This window comes from Colletotrichum lupini, chromosome 1, assembly GCF_023278565.1.
Source record: "Colletotrichum lupini chromosome 1, complete sequence".
Classification (NCBI taxonomy): domain Eukaryota; kingdom Fungi; phylum Ascomycota; class Sordariomycetes; order Glomerellales; family Glomerellaceae; genus Colletotrichum; species Colletotrichum lupini.
Window position 1 is genome coordinate 4,129,184 of NC_064672.1, and position 16,885 is coordinate 4,146,068.

Below are 16,885 nucleotides of genomic sequence, written 5' to 3' on the forward strand. Positions count from 1 at the left end.
GCTCTCGCCCTTTGGGTTTCTAGTGCCGGCGCGTGTACCAACCGGCGAGAGGACCCGGCCTCCTTGGGTCTCCATATAATTCCCTTCAGATTCGATCTCGAGAGCAATCTTTCTTTTCTTCTCTACAACTTGACAATTCTCCTCCTCAACCATCATACGATTATCGTGATCTCTCTACAAAAACACAATTTCAGAATATCATCTCCAAGGGTATTCGGTCTTGCTATCTTCAACATCAACATAAAACACCATCACCATCAACAACAATCAAGATCAACATCGCAAACATGTCTGACAACAAGCAGGGAGGAAAGTGGTCCAACCCGGCCTTTCTCCTTAGCCTGGTTGTTGGCTTCTACGACGAGCTGAAGAACGGCAGTCTCCCGCAGGAGGCAAAGGACCGTGTCGAGGCGAAGCTCCATCGCGATGGCTTTGAGGACACCACGTGGGATTCTGTCCGGTATGTATGCGACTTTTTGTGTTTATCTGTCTAGTTTCTGCTGTGGCACGTTTTTGCTGCCTGCCTCTCTTGTCGTGTTTTCTTTCCGTCTCTTTATTTTTGCAGTCAACCTGGAGCCCGTCTGTCACATTCGCTGCCTGAAACAGGTGGCTCAAGATATCATTCTCATCCCCTTCTCTACACACTACGCACCCATCCTGCCAGCCCCAACATCTTTCCCTGACACAAACCTTTTTTTCCACATTCCATCTATTATTCCCCATCAACCAACCCAATACTACACGAACATAATCACCATGTCTGAGAAGTCTGCTCCCGGCGGCAAGTGGGCCAATCCGGCCCTCCTCGAGGCTCTGGCTATGGGATTCCACACCGTTGCCAAAGGCGAAGGCCTTACGAAGGAAGCCAAGGACGCCGTCATCCTGAAGATTCATGCATATGGCTTCACGGATATCACCTGGGAAGCTGTCCGGTGTGTATCTTCCTGCTCTCTATTCCACTCTGGCAGTTGCCTCCTCCCTCACCCTGCTCTGCCTCTATTTATTTCTCACCTTGTCCTCTTGCGTCTCTTCCTTCTCTTCCATCTTCCATGTCTCATACTCAACCCAATTCACATCAAGCTTTATCAACTGTTCACCCTCTTACATATCATCATCACAACATTTCTATCCATTTCTCCTACTGCACTTTGAAACATGTCTCGCTCAACGATCCGGTGGACGGCTGAGATCGACCAGCAGATCTTGGTCTCTATGGTCAAGACAATGGTTCCATCCACTGACCAGTACTCACTCATCATCGAAGAGCTTCATGCCCTCGGTCATACAATGACCGTTTCTGCCTTGAAGTGCGCCTTCCACATTTTCTCTTCGGCCTTTCCCACTTCTGCCTCTCCAGCACTCTCCTTCCCGCCACTTCCCACATATAGCCCCAGATCAAGCGATCTCTCAGTTTTTTCCTTCTTTGAACTCTCATCTTCACTCCTATTTTCACTCCAATCACCACCACTCGCCTATCTCATTACCACCTGCCTTACATTACCATTTTCATACCTCCCACTGCCAATCAAGATGGCTCCAGTCACCGTCTGGAACGATGAGGCCCGATCTGACCTTTTGGTTGCGCTTCTGTCGGTCATCAAGCCCTCTAAGGAGGACTGGGACCGCGTTCTTCCTATAGTCCATGCCAAGGGCTATGTCTACAACGCCAATGCTGTCACGTATTTCCTGCCTGCCTTGCCACGTTCATTATCTCTCGTCTCCCCATTCTTTCTTTCGGAATTTATTATGCTTCCGCTTTCTCGAGATATTTTGGGTTTGCTTTAGATGCTAACAAGTCTCTCCAGGCAGCACATCCAGAAGCTCCAGCGCAAGGAGCTTAACGCCGGCGACGGCGGCGACGGTGAGGCATCTGCCTCCGCCACTCCCAAGAAGGCTGGCAAGAAGGCTGCTACCCCCAAGAAGGCCGGTACCCCCGCTACTCCCAGAAAGCGCAAGACTCCCGCCAAGTCCAAGGCCAAGGTCGAGGAGGCCGATGAGGATGATGAGGACGACGAGAAGGAGGCTCCTCCCCCCAAGAAGCCATGCACCCCTTCCCGCCCCAGGTAAGCCAAATCGGAATCTATTAGGACCAAATTCATCTCACTAATCATATCTACGACACAGCATGAAGGACGAATTCCACGAGGACACCAAGGACACCAAAACCACCGGCGCCAAGTTCGTCCCCATCAACGCGGAGATCTAGATGCGTTATTCGACCCTCAATACTATCGATTCGATTGCATCAACATGGCATTTTCAGGACGGTCCACTGGCTCTTCTGGAGTATGATATGGGAGGCTTGAATGAATGATACTTGGGGGGTTGGCAATATTGGATCTTGATTTGAAGATCATTGGAATCGGCACATAACCGGGGGGTTATCACCTCATTGCGCAATGCATTTCGAGACAGGTCATGAGATACCTGCGGATACGGAAAAGTTACACTGAAGAATTGAGAAGACTATTTGCTTTCTCAAACTGCTTGTCCTTGAAGCCTTGGCTGTCGTACACCTCGACTTTTCGAGGATCCTTCATAAATTCCGCGTGCCCAACGTCACCTCTTGCTCACCTTAGTTGTAATCGCTTGATGACTCATATTGCCTTCTCCTCACGGAAGCCGGAGATCCTTTCTCAACCTTTCCCGGAATTTGGCAATCGCCGGGGTACCGAGTGCCTCAAAACACAGCCTCACCTAGCCGGCTATTCAGGCGCAATGATTCTAAGTCAACCCGGAAACTGAGGGCAGTGATGCAAAAACGAGAAAGCCTATGACAAGTGGCTGGCCAGCTATCTCAGAACCACACCCCCAGAATGTTGAGCTCTTGGCTGGAGCAGTGCGAAACAGGTTGAGAACGGGAGGACTCGTCACATTCTCATCGATGAATATGCAGACACTACGTGCGTCGAAGGAAGAAATCGGGCTCAAGAGCTTGATTAGGTTCTTCAACAGCTGTAATGCACATACGCGAAGAGTCTGAGAACCATGTGCGCCTATTTCTTGCATGAGCACTATGCTGAGTTTCTCGAAGCCGCAACAAATCGAACATCAGTAGCTGCAGCTGGCAATTTCTGGGCCAGGAAGGGCTAAAGTCTGAAATCCGAAGGCACTGCATCGCTTGTGAGAGAAAGAGGATGAGACTTTGTCCAGTACTGAGCCTTTGACAACGAAGATATTGTGACGCTTTTGGGCGATAGGACCAAGAGGTGAGTTGCCACCCCAGTATAGTACACAGATTCCAAAGCTTATGCAATTTGTTGAAGTTCGTTTTCTCTGCATTTCAAATCTTTTTTGCCTAAACTGACGCTCAAGTCTCTCCAGACGCAAGCGAACCCAAGAAGTTTGGGGGAGGAACCTAATTCCAACTGGATTGTCAACTGAGCTTTTTGTTTATTTCCCCCAACATCTCCCAGCTATCTCCTCCCCCGGATGCGCAGAAGACGGTTACCCCTGAAACACCTTAGAGCTCCGAAAGGGCTGCAAAACACGAGTTATCGCAGGATAGAAAAGCAGTTTTCCCAACAACACATCCAACCCGTCCAACACCGTCTATCCGATCAAGAGCACACAAATTCCCCGTCCCATTCCCCGCTCGTCGTCAAATTAAGCCCAATGCCGTTTGAAACGGTTGATGAGCGGGGGAGCCGTCTAAGACCCGCCCCGGGCCCCACATACCCCCGGGCGGAGATCACTGTGGAGACTACGGCAGTCGGGGGCAACGGGCCGGGACCAAGGCTTGCGTACCGTACCGGCATTGACATGAGAGCGGTTGGTGTATGCACCTATCTACTACCTTACCCTGCATAACAAGATCTGGCTCAATGGAATCGAACCTAGAGTAAAAGGGTTTGGTACTGCCAAGAGAAGGAACTAGTTCACCGATAACATCAGTAGTAGACCTTTACTAATATGAACCCCGGTTGGATTTAGTTGAGTGGGTTTAGATCCAAGGGAGAGAAACCACGTCTCAACACATGGCAGAGTGTCAATCGATCAAGCAACTTGCCTTGTCTAGCAAGCTAGTTGACCGACTGTGAATACGAGAAACAAAACGCACAGCAAAGAACAGCACAGCACAGCAATATCGAATACACTCTCCTGCTTCGCTGGCTCTGCATACGCGCGCTGCACCCAAGGTGCCGATTACAACCTCACCGACATCGCAGACCATCCCTCTCAATCCCACCCCCAACTCTCCCGTCTCCCCCAGAGGAAACGTTCCCCTCTCGTTTAAAATGCTTCCAGAAACGCAGAGTGAGACATTGGGATACCACGTCAACGTACTCCATACACTAGGTCCGCCGCTCTCGGAAAAAGGTCTCCTCCAGACAGCTAAGCAAAAAAAAACACTTTACAGCCACTTCCAAGACATGGGAAATTCTGCCCCATGCCAACGTGCCTAGCCCAGCCCCCCACGAAATACTTACCTACTCCTGCATCAACCAAGGCACAGGAAAAACCACGTGCTCGACAACGGCATCCTACGAGCACGAAAGACCACGAGGAAAAAGCAATAAACAATTAAAGATCTCCTATCGTCGTGGCACAAACCACCGGACGCAGAGAAGCCTCTCTCTCTGTCCATGCTATTTTGCCTCCTCCCCAACCGCCCGGCGAACAAAAGGTCCCTCCCCTCGTCGTATGTTGCACGAGGGCACATGACCGCGCACCATGCATCAGCTTCGCTTACAACGCTCACCGCCGCCGTTCACTGCTGCTCAGCGCTTGCTCGTCCAGCGAGGCGGTCCTCTCAGCTTCCATTCCATGTGTTCTCCGGGCTTGTGTTTTTGCCTCCATCGTGGATCTACAGGTCCACCGTCCACGAGATATTTTCTCGCCTCGAATAACCAGCCCTATTCCTCCCCCCCAGCCACCTCATTTTTTATTTCGTTTGGTACCTTACCTTGCCGCCAGTAAGAAACTCAACAAACAAGGTACGTAACCGCAGCCGCTTCAGGGGAAGCCCTAGAATGATTCCGCCGAGACAAGCATACATAGCTTAGCAAATACGAGCAGGAACAAAATCGAGTGAACCGGACTCTCATACCTGTGTAAGTCAAAGAAAGCTCTCTCAAGCTCCAACGCCACCAACAGCCGCCAGCCAAATGCTTACGTCGGGTCTCCATCACATCGATAGTAGACCGCGGGCACCCCGTCCCCAGTCTGTCCCCCCCGGTCCGCATCCCGCCACACCTCTCCATCGTTACACCTCTTCAACCAACCCGTGCATCTCTTCCGCGTCGCCCCGCGCGTGCGAGTGCTAGCTAGCCTAGCGTGCCCGTCATCTGCGGACGTTTGCTCATGGCTCGTGCCGGCCGTAAACGGCGGGAGGACGATGGCGGATGGGGGAGCCTGGGTGGACGGACGGTGGTGGACCAACGGGGCACCATGTCGAATCACAGATAGCGCCGTCCGAATCACACGCGCCTAGGCCGCATGCGGTCTGTAGGGCGGCACGGCGGTTGGGTCCAGGGGTCCAACAGCTTTTGTGTCTCTTCTCTTTGGAGAAAATGGGATTTCTAGCAGACTGACCCTCCCAGCGCACGGCCGGTCATGCCGGTTTACCCTTCATCTTTTTTGACGTGCTGCAATTGACTTCCAGATGTCAAGATGGAGCGCACGCCATCAGATCTTAGACTATTGTCGGTCACCGTGGCGGCGTGTGGGACGAGGTGAGTAAAGCGCGGGTGCGAACAGATGTGATGGGACAAGGATATTCTCGGCGGTGATGATCTCTGCAGATGTAAGTGCTGCAGTACAGACGTGATCGGATGGTCGACTGGGGAGATGCCGGGATTTCATTCATGTCTGTGGCCCCCCTGCCCATTACCCAAAGAGTGTTGTTCGTGCTTGATAAGATGCTGCGAATCTGCCTCGTTTCGCGTTTTTGGGCGGATGAAAGAGTCAGTTCACCTGGTTTCCCCGCCTGCCCAGAGGGATGACAGGACAGGGGTAAGCGAGCTCTTTCACGGCGCAGGTTCCGTGATGCCACGAGGTGGTGTGTTACTCATCTGCTGAGACATGTCAAATTCTCCAATGGAAACTCGAAAATGAGCTTCTCAACTTCTCTTGGTGATGGTCGAGCAGGCAACCCTCATCATTCTTGAGAGCAAAGTCCCTATCCTCGGCCGCATCCACTCATCGTCACGGGACGCGGAACTCCCGAAAGACTCGAATTGGCGACCTGCGTAAAATACAAGTCGGGAAGGTGTCGTTGGCCTGCGATTTTGTGAGGTTTAATCCCGCATGGCCTCCCCTCAGTGGGGATATATATGAATGGAGGATTCGCATGTCAAAAAAGGCGTTTTGAGAGCCACTTATCGACGATTCTGTACCCGTCATGCCGTACGCGAGGGATAGCTGACTGCCAATAAGGACGTCAAAGTGGCACAGCAGTCTCTCATTCGCTGCACAGCACTTGGTGGTACCCCCGGCCTGTATGGAAAGCTGAGGATAGATTGCGGTTTGCGCGGCGTGGCTAAAACTTCCATCGCTATGGATCCTGCTGTGATCCCGATAAGCGCGGTGTCCAAGTGTTTAATGTCGTGAGATTCAAAAGCATCTGAGAATGACGTTTTCCCATGGTTGCCGTTGCCGCTGCCGCTAGGGTGACGGCTGCTCGCTTCAGGCCGCTTAAGTCGGTCATACATTTGCACATCTTGCGCCGGCAACCGCACGAGATGCAAACGCCGTGATTCTGCCACGACACTATTGGAAGAGTAGTGGAAGTCGATCGCAATAGTATTGAAATGTCATACGGCATAGACAGGCCGGCCAGCTCGGCTCGCCCTCGATGCCACTCGGCTGCTTCCTGGCGTGTGAGATCCTGACATTGATCTGAGCGATCGAATGTAAGATGGAGCAGCAATGCGTGGGGCAACAGTTGCCAAGCATCCAGGGCCCCCAGCAACAACCTCGAAATCATTATAATGTGGATGGTCAACGTGATCCGTCACGAAATGATATGTGATGAGAGCTTTGAGTCGGTCGACTCCGTCGGACAATATGGGAAGCTATTGCGGTATTTGATATAGACATCCTCCATCGGCTGTAAAACTAAGCACAAATATTAGCACGTTGGCCAGGCTGATTAGGCCTTTCGTGGCTCTACAAGCATGAATATCACAGTTGCATTGAGACTGTGAAGTAATCCAGCCGCACAATCCTAGCCTCAGCACAATTAAGTGACTGGATCCTATCAACAGGGCCAGGAACCACTCTGCCACTGTGCCGTGAGGCTCGGTCTCGTGTGATGGATGTCGATCATTGATTGTTAGTTGGTTCTGTCAGGGCTGGCCAGATAACGTCTGGCAGAACGATTCTCGTTCATCGAATGGTCCCTAGCCCGCTCTCGATGCTTTGATTGATGGCTGCCGGAAGGATTGTTCATCCTCAGCCGGATGTAAAATAGCTAATACACCTGTGATCAAAGCGGAAACTCAACCGGGAGCGATAACGATCTAGACGGCTAGAGAGGCTACCTAGTTCGACGGCAAAGCAAACACACGACCCCTGCAGTGAAGCCAAGACGATGTACGACATGGCAGGGGTGGGCGAGCTCTGCCCATCAACCCACAACTCCGAAGCGGAGGAAAATTTTATCAAGGCTCGTTCAACTCAATCCGCTAGTCGAACTATGGTCTCAGCGAGGTGCAGTTAGGTTGCAAGTCAGGCTCGACTACTTAGTACTGCCCTAGCAGCTCGACAAGGTCGCCACGGTACATAGGAAACTTTCCGGAGTGGCGTACTGCGTAATATACAGATTCCAGGGGTCCCTCTCGGGGGAAAAACGTCGCCGTTTGATGTTGATGTCTCTCAGCCCCCTCAACGTCGAATATCTTGCAAGGTTTGCTGGCGCCACGAGAAGCTGATTTGACAAGTCGGATCGGCCGCCCTATTTCACGCTTTCACCGGATGCATATGAAGTCTCCGACTTCAAGAGCAATATGGCTGCTCCATCGCATCTTCTCAGAGACTTTCGAGACCAATCGGCCTTTCGTATGATACCTTGAAGGTAACACGAGGGCAAACAAGATGTCAGACAGCACGCATGCCAAAATCGTCGAAAATCTGTCACGTAGGTGCCTAACAACCCGAATAACGAGCTTACCCAACAAGCAGCTAGCCGGCAAGATAGTTGAGGCACGGTCAAGATGGTGGTTGCGGCGGGGGAATTGACCACCCGTTCCGGGGTAGCATCGTGATGGCAAGGAGAAGAGTGGAGGGCACGTTACGTACCTGAAGCTTGTGCATCAGCTTGAAAAAATTGGTCTAAGCGACGGTCAATGAATGAGGCGGCCGTGGGTTGAACCATGCTCTCAACATGCAGCCATACCTTAATCCGTACTTCAGTCATGCACGGGGAAGCGGCCGGTGAGGTTGCATGCTGGACGAGTGTGAAGCTGATTAGCGGCCGATGAAGGTGCAATAGCAAGGCTGTTCCGTCTTCCCATGTCATTGGGCTGCCATCGGATGGTTTTTTCCAGGGGCATTGACGAGGAACTGATATCCGGGGTCCAAAAGGTAGGCCAGACCGGGATGGGTAACTTCAATGGGTGTGGCCAAGGAGCGAATTGATGTGGCAGGTGGACGAATATATCGATATGTGCAGCAACGTTCGTTCCTTCGGCCCTGAGTGAGACATGTAACGAATGCCCCGACTGGCAGTGAAGCTTGGTGATGTAATAGAGTGCGTCTCATCGTAGCGGCGGGACATTGCGATGGACCTCATTGTTGGCCAATTCCCCACAATGGTAGAGACGTTGAACAGAGAGAGGCGAGCATTGATTGGCACTCAGCAGGCAACGCCAATTGAAGTGCTTTGAGTTGGGTGCTGGGATTCGGAAGCTCTATCTGATACGGATCAGGTCGACTGGGGGTCTGTGTTGTGCATGGTGTTCGAGGTATGCAGGTAGCAGTGATCGTCTCGCAAGGACAGAGAACCAAAGGCGGGCAGATGCAGCAATGGTGCAGCCTCAATCCTTGAGAGGGCTGGCCTGTGTGGACGGACTGGGGGTCTTAGGCAGTACTCGGTAGAGACTAGAGCTGTGGATGAGAAGGTGGAGGGTTCGGAGTGAAGCATTGCACGTTGCCAGGCCGTTGAATTGCTCCATCAGTGTGCAGTGTGCAGACAGGGCGAGGCCGCGAGAGGGCGAGAGGGAACACAAAGTTCCGAGCTTCAAGCACAAGTAGTGGGGATTGGTGATGGATGGTGGCCGCTTGTGTGCCGGCCAGCGGGATGTGATTCCAGACCCGTACCGGCAGAGGCGATGGCGAATTCGCGATGGATGCAGAATAGTGGCGTTCGTTCGAGCCCAGCCCCTGGAACTAAGGAGCCGATCGAGTTCGTACGTTGCAATGGTAGGTATTGTAACGGGAGTGACGGGTTTGACGTTGTCGATGAGAAATGGTAATGTTCCTGAAACTGGAGGGAAGAGGTCGGATGGTGTGTCACTGGCCAAACAGGCACACAGCCAGATTGGGATATCATTGATGGAGTTGATAGAGTTGGTGGAGGGTGGATTGAGGTCAAACGGGGAGAAATAAGTGAGGTACGTACTCCCAGAAGAACAAACAGAAATACGAACCAGATGGATAACTGAGGAATTCCGAATTGTGCACCAGTAAGGTACCTGACGGAGTACAGATGGAAGGAGCGGTGCACTGAGATAGTCCGTAGATACCTACCTAAGGTATTAGTTGACGGGAGGAAGGAAGGAAGTAACAAAGTAATAGTAGAGGAAGGTGGAGGTCCATGAGGTGAGGTTGGAAAGGTGTGAGAAGCTGGCACCACCACCCCCCACCCACAGTATGTATTATTACATAATCAGTAGAAGGACTTAGCACCGTACTAACGGCATAGTTTAGACTTAGAGAAATTAAGTATTAATTACTATTACTTTTTAATAATACCTAGAGGCGGATTAGAGGGTAATTTTAATACCCTTCGGTCTGTTAAGTTATTATTAAATCTTTTACTTTTTATTCTTATTACTTATTAATAAGACGGTTCTTTTTTTTCTAATATTTATCAATAAAGAGATCGGACGGCTACTACTTACCCGAGGAGTATTATTATAATTATAATTATAATACGAGATTATTATATATTATATAGAATATTATCGGATTATACCGCATTATATACCTTAAAAACTATAAAAGGCCGGGTTAAGAAATACGAGCGAATAGAATTATAATATACGTATTAAGTACGTTATTTATATATAAGGATTAATACTAAATCTTATAATAAACCGAGGGGCTAGTAAGAGCTTTATATACTTTATAAAAAACGATAATATTACGAGAGAAAAAGGATTAAAATAAGAATTTTGCTATTTAAAGGGAATACGGAAAACGAGAATAAGAAGCGAATATATCTAAATAATTAATATTCTTAAAATTACGAGAGATATAGAAAAATAGGCCGAGGGAAATATATATTATTACGAATATTACGAAGTAACGAGAGCGTTAATCCCTATATAGCGAGATATAGCTAGTAAAATATTACTTTATTTATTAACCCTCGAGGACGAAATTTTTTTACCCTTACGATCTTCTACTTTAATAAAAATTTTCTTTACTTAAGCCTAGATAAAGCCTACTCGGGGACGCTTATATTACTAATTATTACTTATAGTTTTTAAAAATCCGTAACTTTTAACTCTAATAATAAAGGTTATAAATATCGATTATACTATATAGAGCAAGCTTTAAATATTTAAAAAGAGCGGGAGCTAGAAATAAGTTTGCGGACTTACTTATTTTAAAAATATTATACTTTTTTTATTTTAGTATTACCTACTTAGTAGTAGGAAGTATTTTAAAAAACGCTAAGTAAACTTAGCGGTTTTACTAATATAATAAAAAAAGACTTATTAAATAAAAAATAATAAGGACCTCGATAGATACTAAGCTATGTTATTTAATTAGTAAGTTATAATAACGTAAGAAAGAAGTAAATAGCCCGAGCGAAAAATACTAAACTAAAATAGAATATAGCTTATTTTAGAGCCCCCTTAGAAAAGAGGAAACCTCTCCTCTTTACTTATAAATTACTATAATTAAAGAGGCCTAAGGGTAATATTCAGAACTAAGTAATTTAAATCTTTAATAACTAGAAAAACCTATACTTCCCTTTATAAAATACTAACTTATTCTAAAGAACCCTTTATTATAATATAAAGTCTTATTTAATAACTTTAGTATTCTATTTAAGTAAGAAGGCTTATGAGGATAGAATAAAGTTAAAATCTTAACGATATTAATAATACTTAAGTAATAATAATAGTTATATTAATAGTAAGATATTTACTAAACCTTTTCCTACTAATATTTAATACGATAAGATAATAAAATATAGTAAACTCTATTTCCCTTAATTCCCCTAATATTATACGTTTAATATAGTAATTTTTAGAGCTAAGAGTAAATAACCCTATTTTATTATTATTAAGTATATTAAGTCCTATTGTCTTTACCCTAAGTACTCTTATTAAACGCATAGCTATATATATAAAACCTTATAATATTATAAATATATTCTCTTTTTCTTAAAGTCTAATTTTTATTAATTATAACCGTAATATATTAATAAAAAAATACTTAGACCTAGTTAAAGCCTAGGTAAATAGACTAAGAATGAAAGATCTAATTAAAATAAATTAATAAAAAATCCTAATTTTTAGGACGGGATTTTAGCATAATATAAAAGATTAGTTCGGTATGTAAAATAAAAATAATAAACGGGAATAGTTAAAGATTAAAGAGGCGTTTAAAAAACGCTTTAAAAAGCCCGATAATATAATAAAGAATACTAAAATAGTTCGGAACGGACTATTATTTACTTAAAAAAGTAAAGAGATAATCTCTACTTTTTTATAATAAGTAATTAAGATTTAGAAAAGACTACTAAAAGTATACTAATAAGGGTTTAACTAACGTATATATTTTTAAATCCCGGATAAAGAGAAGGATATTATGTTTTAATAAAGAGTTTTTAATAAACTTACTTATAAAAAGCTAATAAACGACTATAAAGTACCCCAATATACCTTTACGGAAATAAAGATTATTATTAAACTTTACGTAGACCCCGGTAAGTATTTATTAAATATAAATAAGAACTTAGATACTAATAAAAAAACAAGCTCAATAGTAAAAATAGTAAAAATATTTAGAAAGAGAGATAAATAATATTACGAGCTAATATAAAAGACTATATATACCTTTAGTATATAAGTAATACGATAATAAGTAAGCTTATTATAATAGTAAATACTACTTATAGAATAATAAAATAAACCCGAGCGTAATACTAATATATTAAAATATTTTAATTATTATAAATAGGGATATATCGGGCTAAACTACCTAGAACCTCGTAATCCCGTAGTATAAAAAAAGAATAAAGCTAATTAAGAAGAGAATAAAGTTGAGTACTTAAGAAAGAGGCGGAAAGAACTAAAGTAAAAGCCGGAGATTATTAACTTTATAATACCCCTAATATTAATAATACGTAAAATAGAATAGACTAACTAGTAAACTATAGGTAATTTTATTATAAATATCTTTACGAACTTATTAATTAGTATTATCCCGTTAGGATATTAATAACTAAGTAAAGCGGGTACGTTTTTAAATTATAACGTAATTACGGCCCGGGGAAGAAGTAATATAGGTCCCCGATATAATATAATTTTATAAGAACTAGAGGATAATAATAAAGAAATATATATAGTAAAAAGAACCCGGGAGAATAATATAAATAAAAATAATAACGCTCGCCCTTTTAAAAAAGTACGTTAAGCTTTAGGACGAGAGGATAAAGAGATACTTTAATAATACGTAAAAGAGGTAATACGCTACGTAAAAGTAAGCTAAAGTAATAAAAGAGGATAGTTCTCTAAAAGAGATCTTAATAAGGACTATTAAAATAAAAACCTAAAAAGAAAATAAAAATAGACCTTAAACTATAGTAATAATTAGCGTTATATTAAAATAAATAAGAGGAAATATGAACTAAGAACCCTTTTCTTAATTAGAGCTATAACGAAGTATAATATTCCGAACTTTAGTTTTAAATAAGTATTTAAAAATATAATAATTAATATATTAGTTCTCTAACTTTTATAAATAAGTCCTATAGCGAGAGTAGAGGCTATTTTCTTAATATAAGTCGACCCCTTTAGGATAAAAAAAAAGGAGTAATATTAAATAAGTCTAAAAAACCGACTATTATTTATATTAAATAAACCTAATCTTAGACTTAATATATAATATAAATAATAAACGCCCGAGGAGCAATAGTAAAGTCTTTTTTAAAAATATAGCTTTTAGCCTAGAGGACGGCGTACTTTTAAATCTTAGTTTTATTAATAAAATCATTAAGTACTATAAGGTCTTAAGTATCTTACTAAACTTAGGCTCTATAGTCGACGTAATTAATATAATATTCGTACTAAAGTATTATCTTCCGTAAATTAAAATATAAAAGCTTATAATAATTCGTATAATTAATAACTAAGTAACGCTAATTAACAAATATTATATTATAAAACTTATTATAGGTAATATCCTAATATATATATAAGCTATTATTATCGGACGCTTTAATAAATAGGACCTACTTTTTAAAAAATAATAGTACTATTACGTCTTAGTAATAGTTAATTATAAAGCCGAGAGGATAACTCTCCGAGGTAAAAAGGGCCTAGAGACTACGATCCTTATTAAACTATCCCCGAACTTAATAAAATTCTAGAGATATTATAAATATTATTATCCGGGCTAGGGGAGCGGCTTAGAGGATAATATATTTAATATTAATAATAATAATAATATTATAAAGGACTTAAAAAAGCTCTTAGCGGAGGTATATATTAAGGTTTAATAATTATGTTATTATAATATAAGAAATGCCTAAGCCCCCGGAACGACTAGTAAAAAGGGGGTAATTATTATTATTATACCGGAGCGGAGCCTAACGGTAAGAAGCGTTAGTAAAAGTATAAAATATTACTATTATTCTATATTTTATTTAAATATTTAAATAAAAAGATAGGACGCTTATTAAATAATAGTAATATAGTTATTAAATCAAAACAATCTATAATAGAATATACTTACGTACTTATATTAAAATATTAATATTATATATTATATATTATAAAGGGACGCGCGGTGCGCGTTATTATAAAAAATACGGAGGAATAAAAAAGAAACGGCTCCCTTAGAACTTTATATTATTACAAAAGTATAGAGTATTATTAAGAAAAGGGGATTAGGGAAAAGTCTATTTGAAAAGAAAACGTATATATATACTTAAAATAGGAAAAGGTAAATATAATATAGAGTTAATTAGAGCGACGATAATAAATAATAATAGCTAGTACTAAGTATAAATATAACTTTTTAATAATAATATTAGAACGAAAATACGATATGCAGGAAGAGGAAGATATTAGGGAGGAAAGCGATATTAGACCCGATATAGAGGACGAATATAATAATAATACTAGTATAGCGTAGTATTTTCTATAAAAAAATACGGACCCCGAAACGATTATAAGAATACTATTATTAATAATAAGTAGAGATAGTAAAAATAATCGCGTTAAGGTAAATAAAGCTCTAGCTAAGAGATAAATATTTATAAGCCCCGAGATTTATATAAAAAAACCGATTTTCCGGGGGCACCCCTTAAAATCCCGATTTTTTAATACTTTTTACGTACTATTTTAAGCCCTATAATATAAAGTAAACTTATAGTTTAAAGTATCCGATATTATAATTAGGGTAATAATAAATACTAATAAAAGGAAGAACTTAGTAAAGTAACTATGTTTTATTTATAAATATTATTTTATAAAAATATTAATAGAGATTAAAAGGATAATACTAGTAGAGTACGTTATTAATCTCTTTTTAAGGGTATAAGCGAAAATACGTAAATAACTTAAGTATAACCGTATTAAGAAGCAATTCGTAATAATAGTATTTCTAAGTATAAAGGAGGCAGGTATTATTTAAAGGCCTAATAATAAATTAAAATAGATTATAAATACCCTTTTTTATAAAAGGGTAGCTAAGCCGGGAGTTCTAAGGATTATTTATAACTTTAGGCCTATTAACGAGGTATTAGTTAAATCTGCGTATTTTTATTATAATATAGAAACTAATATAGACTCTATTTTTTATAAGTAACTAAGAGTTTATTTATAAACGGACGTATTTAACGGATTCTAGGGTATACTAGTCCGTAAAAAAGATTAGTATAAGACTTTAGTTATTAGTCCTAATAGTATATAGGAATATAAAAAAATACCGTAAGAATTAAAGGGCGCGCTTTTAACTTATATACGCTTTAGAGACTTAGTCTTCGAATATTATAATATTAACGGATATTATTTCCCTTTTATTATAAGATTCCTACTATATTTACTAATATCGATATTTATTTTTATAAACAATTATAACTTTACGAGCGAGACTTTTAAAAAACATTTTTGTTTCTTATATTATTATTATTTCTTATATATAATATAAGTACTTATCCCTTTAAATAGAAATAAGATATACTTATTTAACGATTATGTAATATCTATAGGGTTCGAGATTTACGTTAATAAGATTAGACCCTTAGGGAGATATCGTAATAAATTCGTAATATAAAAGAAATAGTTTAAAAATACGCCCCCTCGGATATAAAAAGAAATACGAGGCTTACTATACTTAATACTATTCGTATATAAGTATATCCTAGGGCGGGTAGACTTAGAGATTATTATTAAAAGAGCATTTTTTAAAAATATCCCTAAAACTATAAGTATAGGAAAGAGGAGTATATAAAGAAAATAAGTTAAGTAAGAGATACTTTTATAGGGGCTAGAATAAGTAGAAGTATTAAATAAGATATATAATATAATTTAGGATAACGTAACTTACGGAATAAGCTTTAAGGCTTAGTTTTATATTATAATAAATATAAGCGATTATACTATAAGAGTAGTCTTATTATAACTCCCGGATAATACTAAGATTAGGACTAAGATTACTAACTCTAACTTTAATAAAACTATAATTATTATATAAATAAGCTTTAAACTATTAGATTAAGAGAGGCGTTATTTAGTCTTAGAAAAAGAAACCTTAGTAATTATATAAGTATTAATAGAATATTAATAGCTTACCGGAGCTAATTTATACCTAATACTTATTTATACTAATTACTACTTAATTAAGTAGAGTATACGAAATTAAGGAGAGATTTATAAAAAGTTTATAAAGTAAATTAAGGTACTCTCGGAGTACGACATAGAATATATATATTAACTAAATACTACGAAGGTTATTAAAGTAGTAAACGGACTAAGTAGGCTATATAATAAACTTTAAGACCCTTTAGTAATTATTAAAAAGAGGCTAGCCTTCGAAGCTAAAGTACGAGACTATATAATTATAAAAACGGTATAATATTATAACTAAAAAACCCCTAGGTTAAGGGAATTTTAAAAAGCTAAAAGTAGGAATACGGGGAATAGCAAACCTTTATTAAGAACTTTACGCTATGAATAAAATATAATATAAGCGATCTTTATAAGCTTAGGGGATATACGTACTACGCTTATAAAAAAATAAATTTTAAAAATACGTATAAAGCTCTATAATAAATAAGGATTAAAAGAGTAATATAGGAATATAATCGAACTCTTTTTAATAAAACTACTAATAATTAAGCATTTATTAAGGGATAAAAAACGACTTATAAAAATAAAAATAATAAAATACTAAATCCACGAGTACTAACTATAAAGGGACGAGATAAACATAAGCCTAGCTTAATATATTAATAAAAATTAAGTAATAAAAAATCTAT

At 40.6% G+C, this 16,885-nt stretch overlaps 4 protein-coding genes across 4 annotated transcripts; 3 read left to right on the top strand and 1 right to left on the bottom strand.

Annotated features, from left to right (window-relative positions):
* Positions 1–287: 287 nt before the first annotated feature.
* CLUP02_01212 (uncharacterized protein) lies at positions 288–1,291 on the top strand (the record flags this gene model as incomplete). Its single annotated transcript, XM_049280254.1, has 3 exons — positions 288–464; positions 769–932; positions 1,267–1,291. The coding sequence occupies 3 exons, from the start codon at positions 288–290 to the stop codon at positions 1,289–1,291; spliced, it is 366 nt and encodes a 121-aa protein (XP_049136211.1).
* Positions 1,292–1,530: 239 nt separating this feature from the next.
* Positions 1,531–2,206, top strand: CLUP02_01213 (uncharacterized protein; the record flags this gene model as incomplete). The annotated part of the gene is made up of 3 exons (XM_049280255.1): positions 1,531–1,679; positions 1,806–2,063; positions 2,125–2,206. The coding sequence occupies 3 exons, from the start codon at positions 1,531–1,533 to the stop codon at positions 2,204–2,206; spliced, it is 489 nt and encodes a 162-aa protein (XP_049136212.1).
* Positions 2,207–2,250: 44 nt separating this feature from the next.
* Positions 2,251–5,945, top strand: CLUP02_01214 (uncharacterized protein; the record flags this gene model as incomplete). Its single annotated transcript, XM_049280256.1, has 16 exons — positions 2,251–2,286; positions 2,416–2,728; positions 2,793–2,957; positions 3,025–3,123; positions 3,161–3,209; positions 3,417–3,771; positions 3,878–3,896; positions 3,985–4,025; positions 4,083–4,299; positions 4,361–4,466; positions 4,567–4,813; positions 5,144–5,359; positions 5,410–5,493; positions 5,544–5,585; positions 5,640–5,675; positions 5,760–5,945. The coding sequence occupies 16 exons, from the start codon at positions 2,251–2,253 to the stop codon at positions 5,943–5,945; spliced, it is 2,211 nt and encodes a 736-aa protein (XP_049136213.1).
* Positions 5,946–6,010: 65 nt separating this feature from the next.
* CLUP02_01215 (uncharacterized protein) lies at positions 6,011–9,759 on the bottom strand (the record flags this gene model as incomplete). The annotated part of the gene is made up of 17 exons (XM_049280257.1): positions 6,011–6,071; positions 6,152–6,402; positions 6,432–6,711; positions 6,762–6,829; positions 6,885–7,016; positions 7,080–7,110; positions 7,165–7,286; positions 7,721–7,870; positions 7,907–8,010; positions 8,114–8,241; positions 8,364–8,549; positions 8,619–8,729; positions 8,798–8,875; positions 8,940–9,110; positions 9,169–9,456; positions 9,591–9,666; positions 9,729–9,759. 17 exons carry the CDS (start codon positions 9,757–9,759, stop codon positions 6,011–6,013), a joined length of 2,268 nt encoding a protein of 755 aa, XP_049136214.1.
* Positions 9,760–16,885: the final 7,126 nt, after the last annotated feature.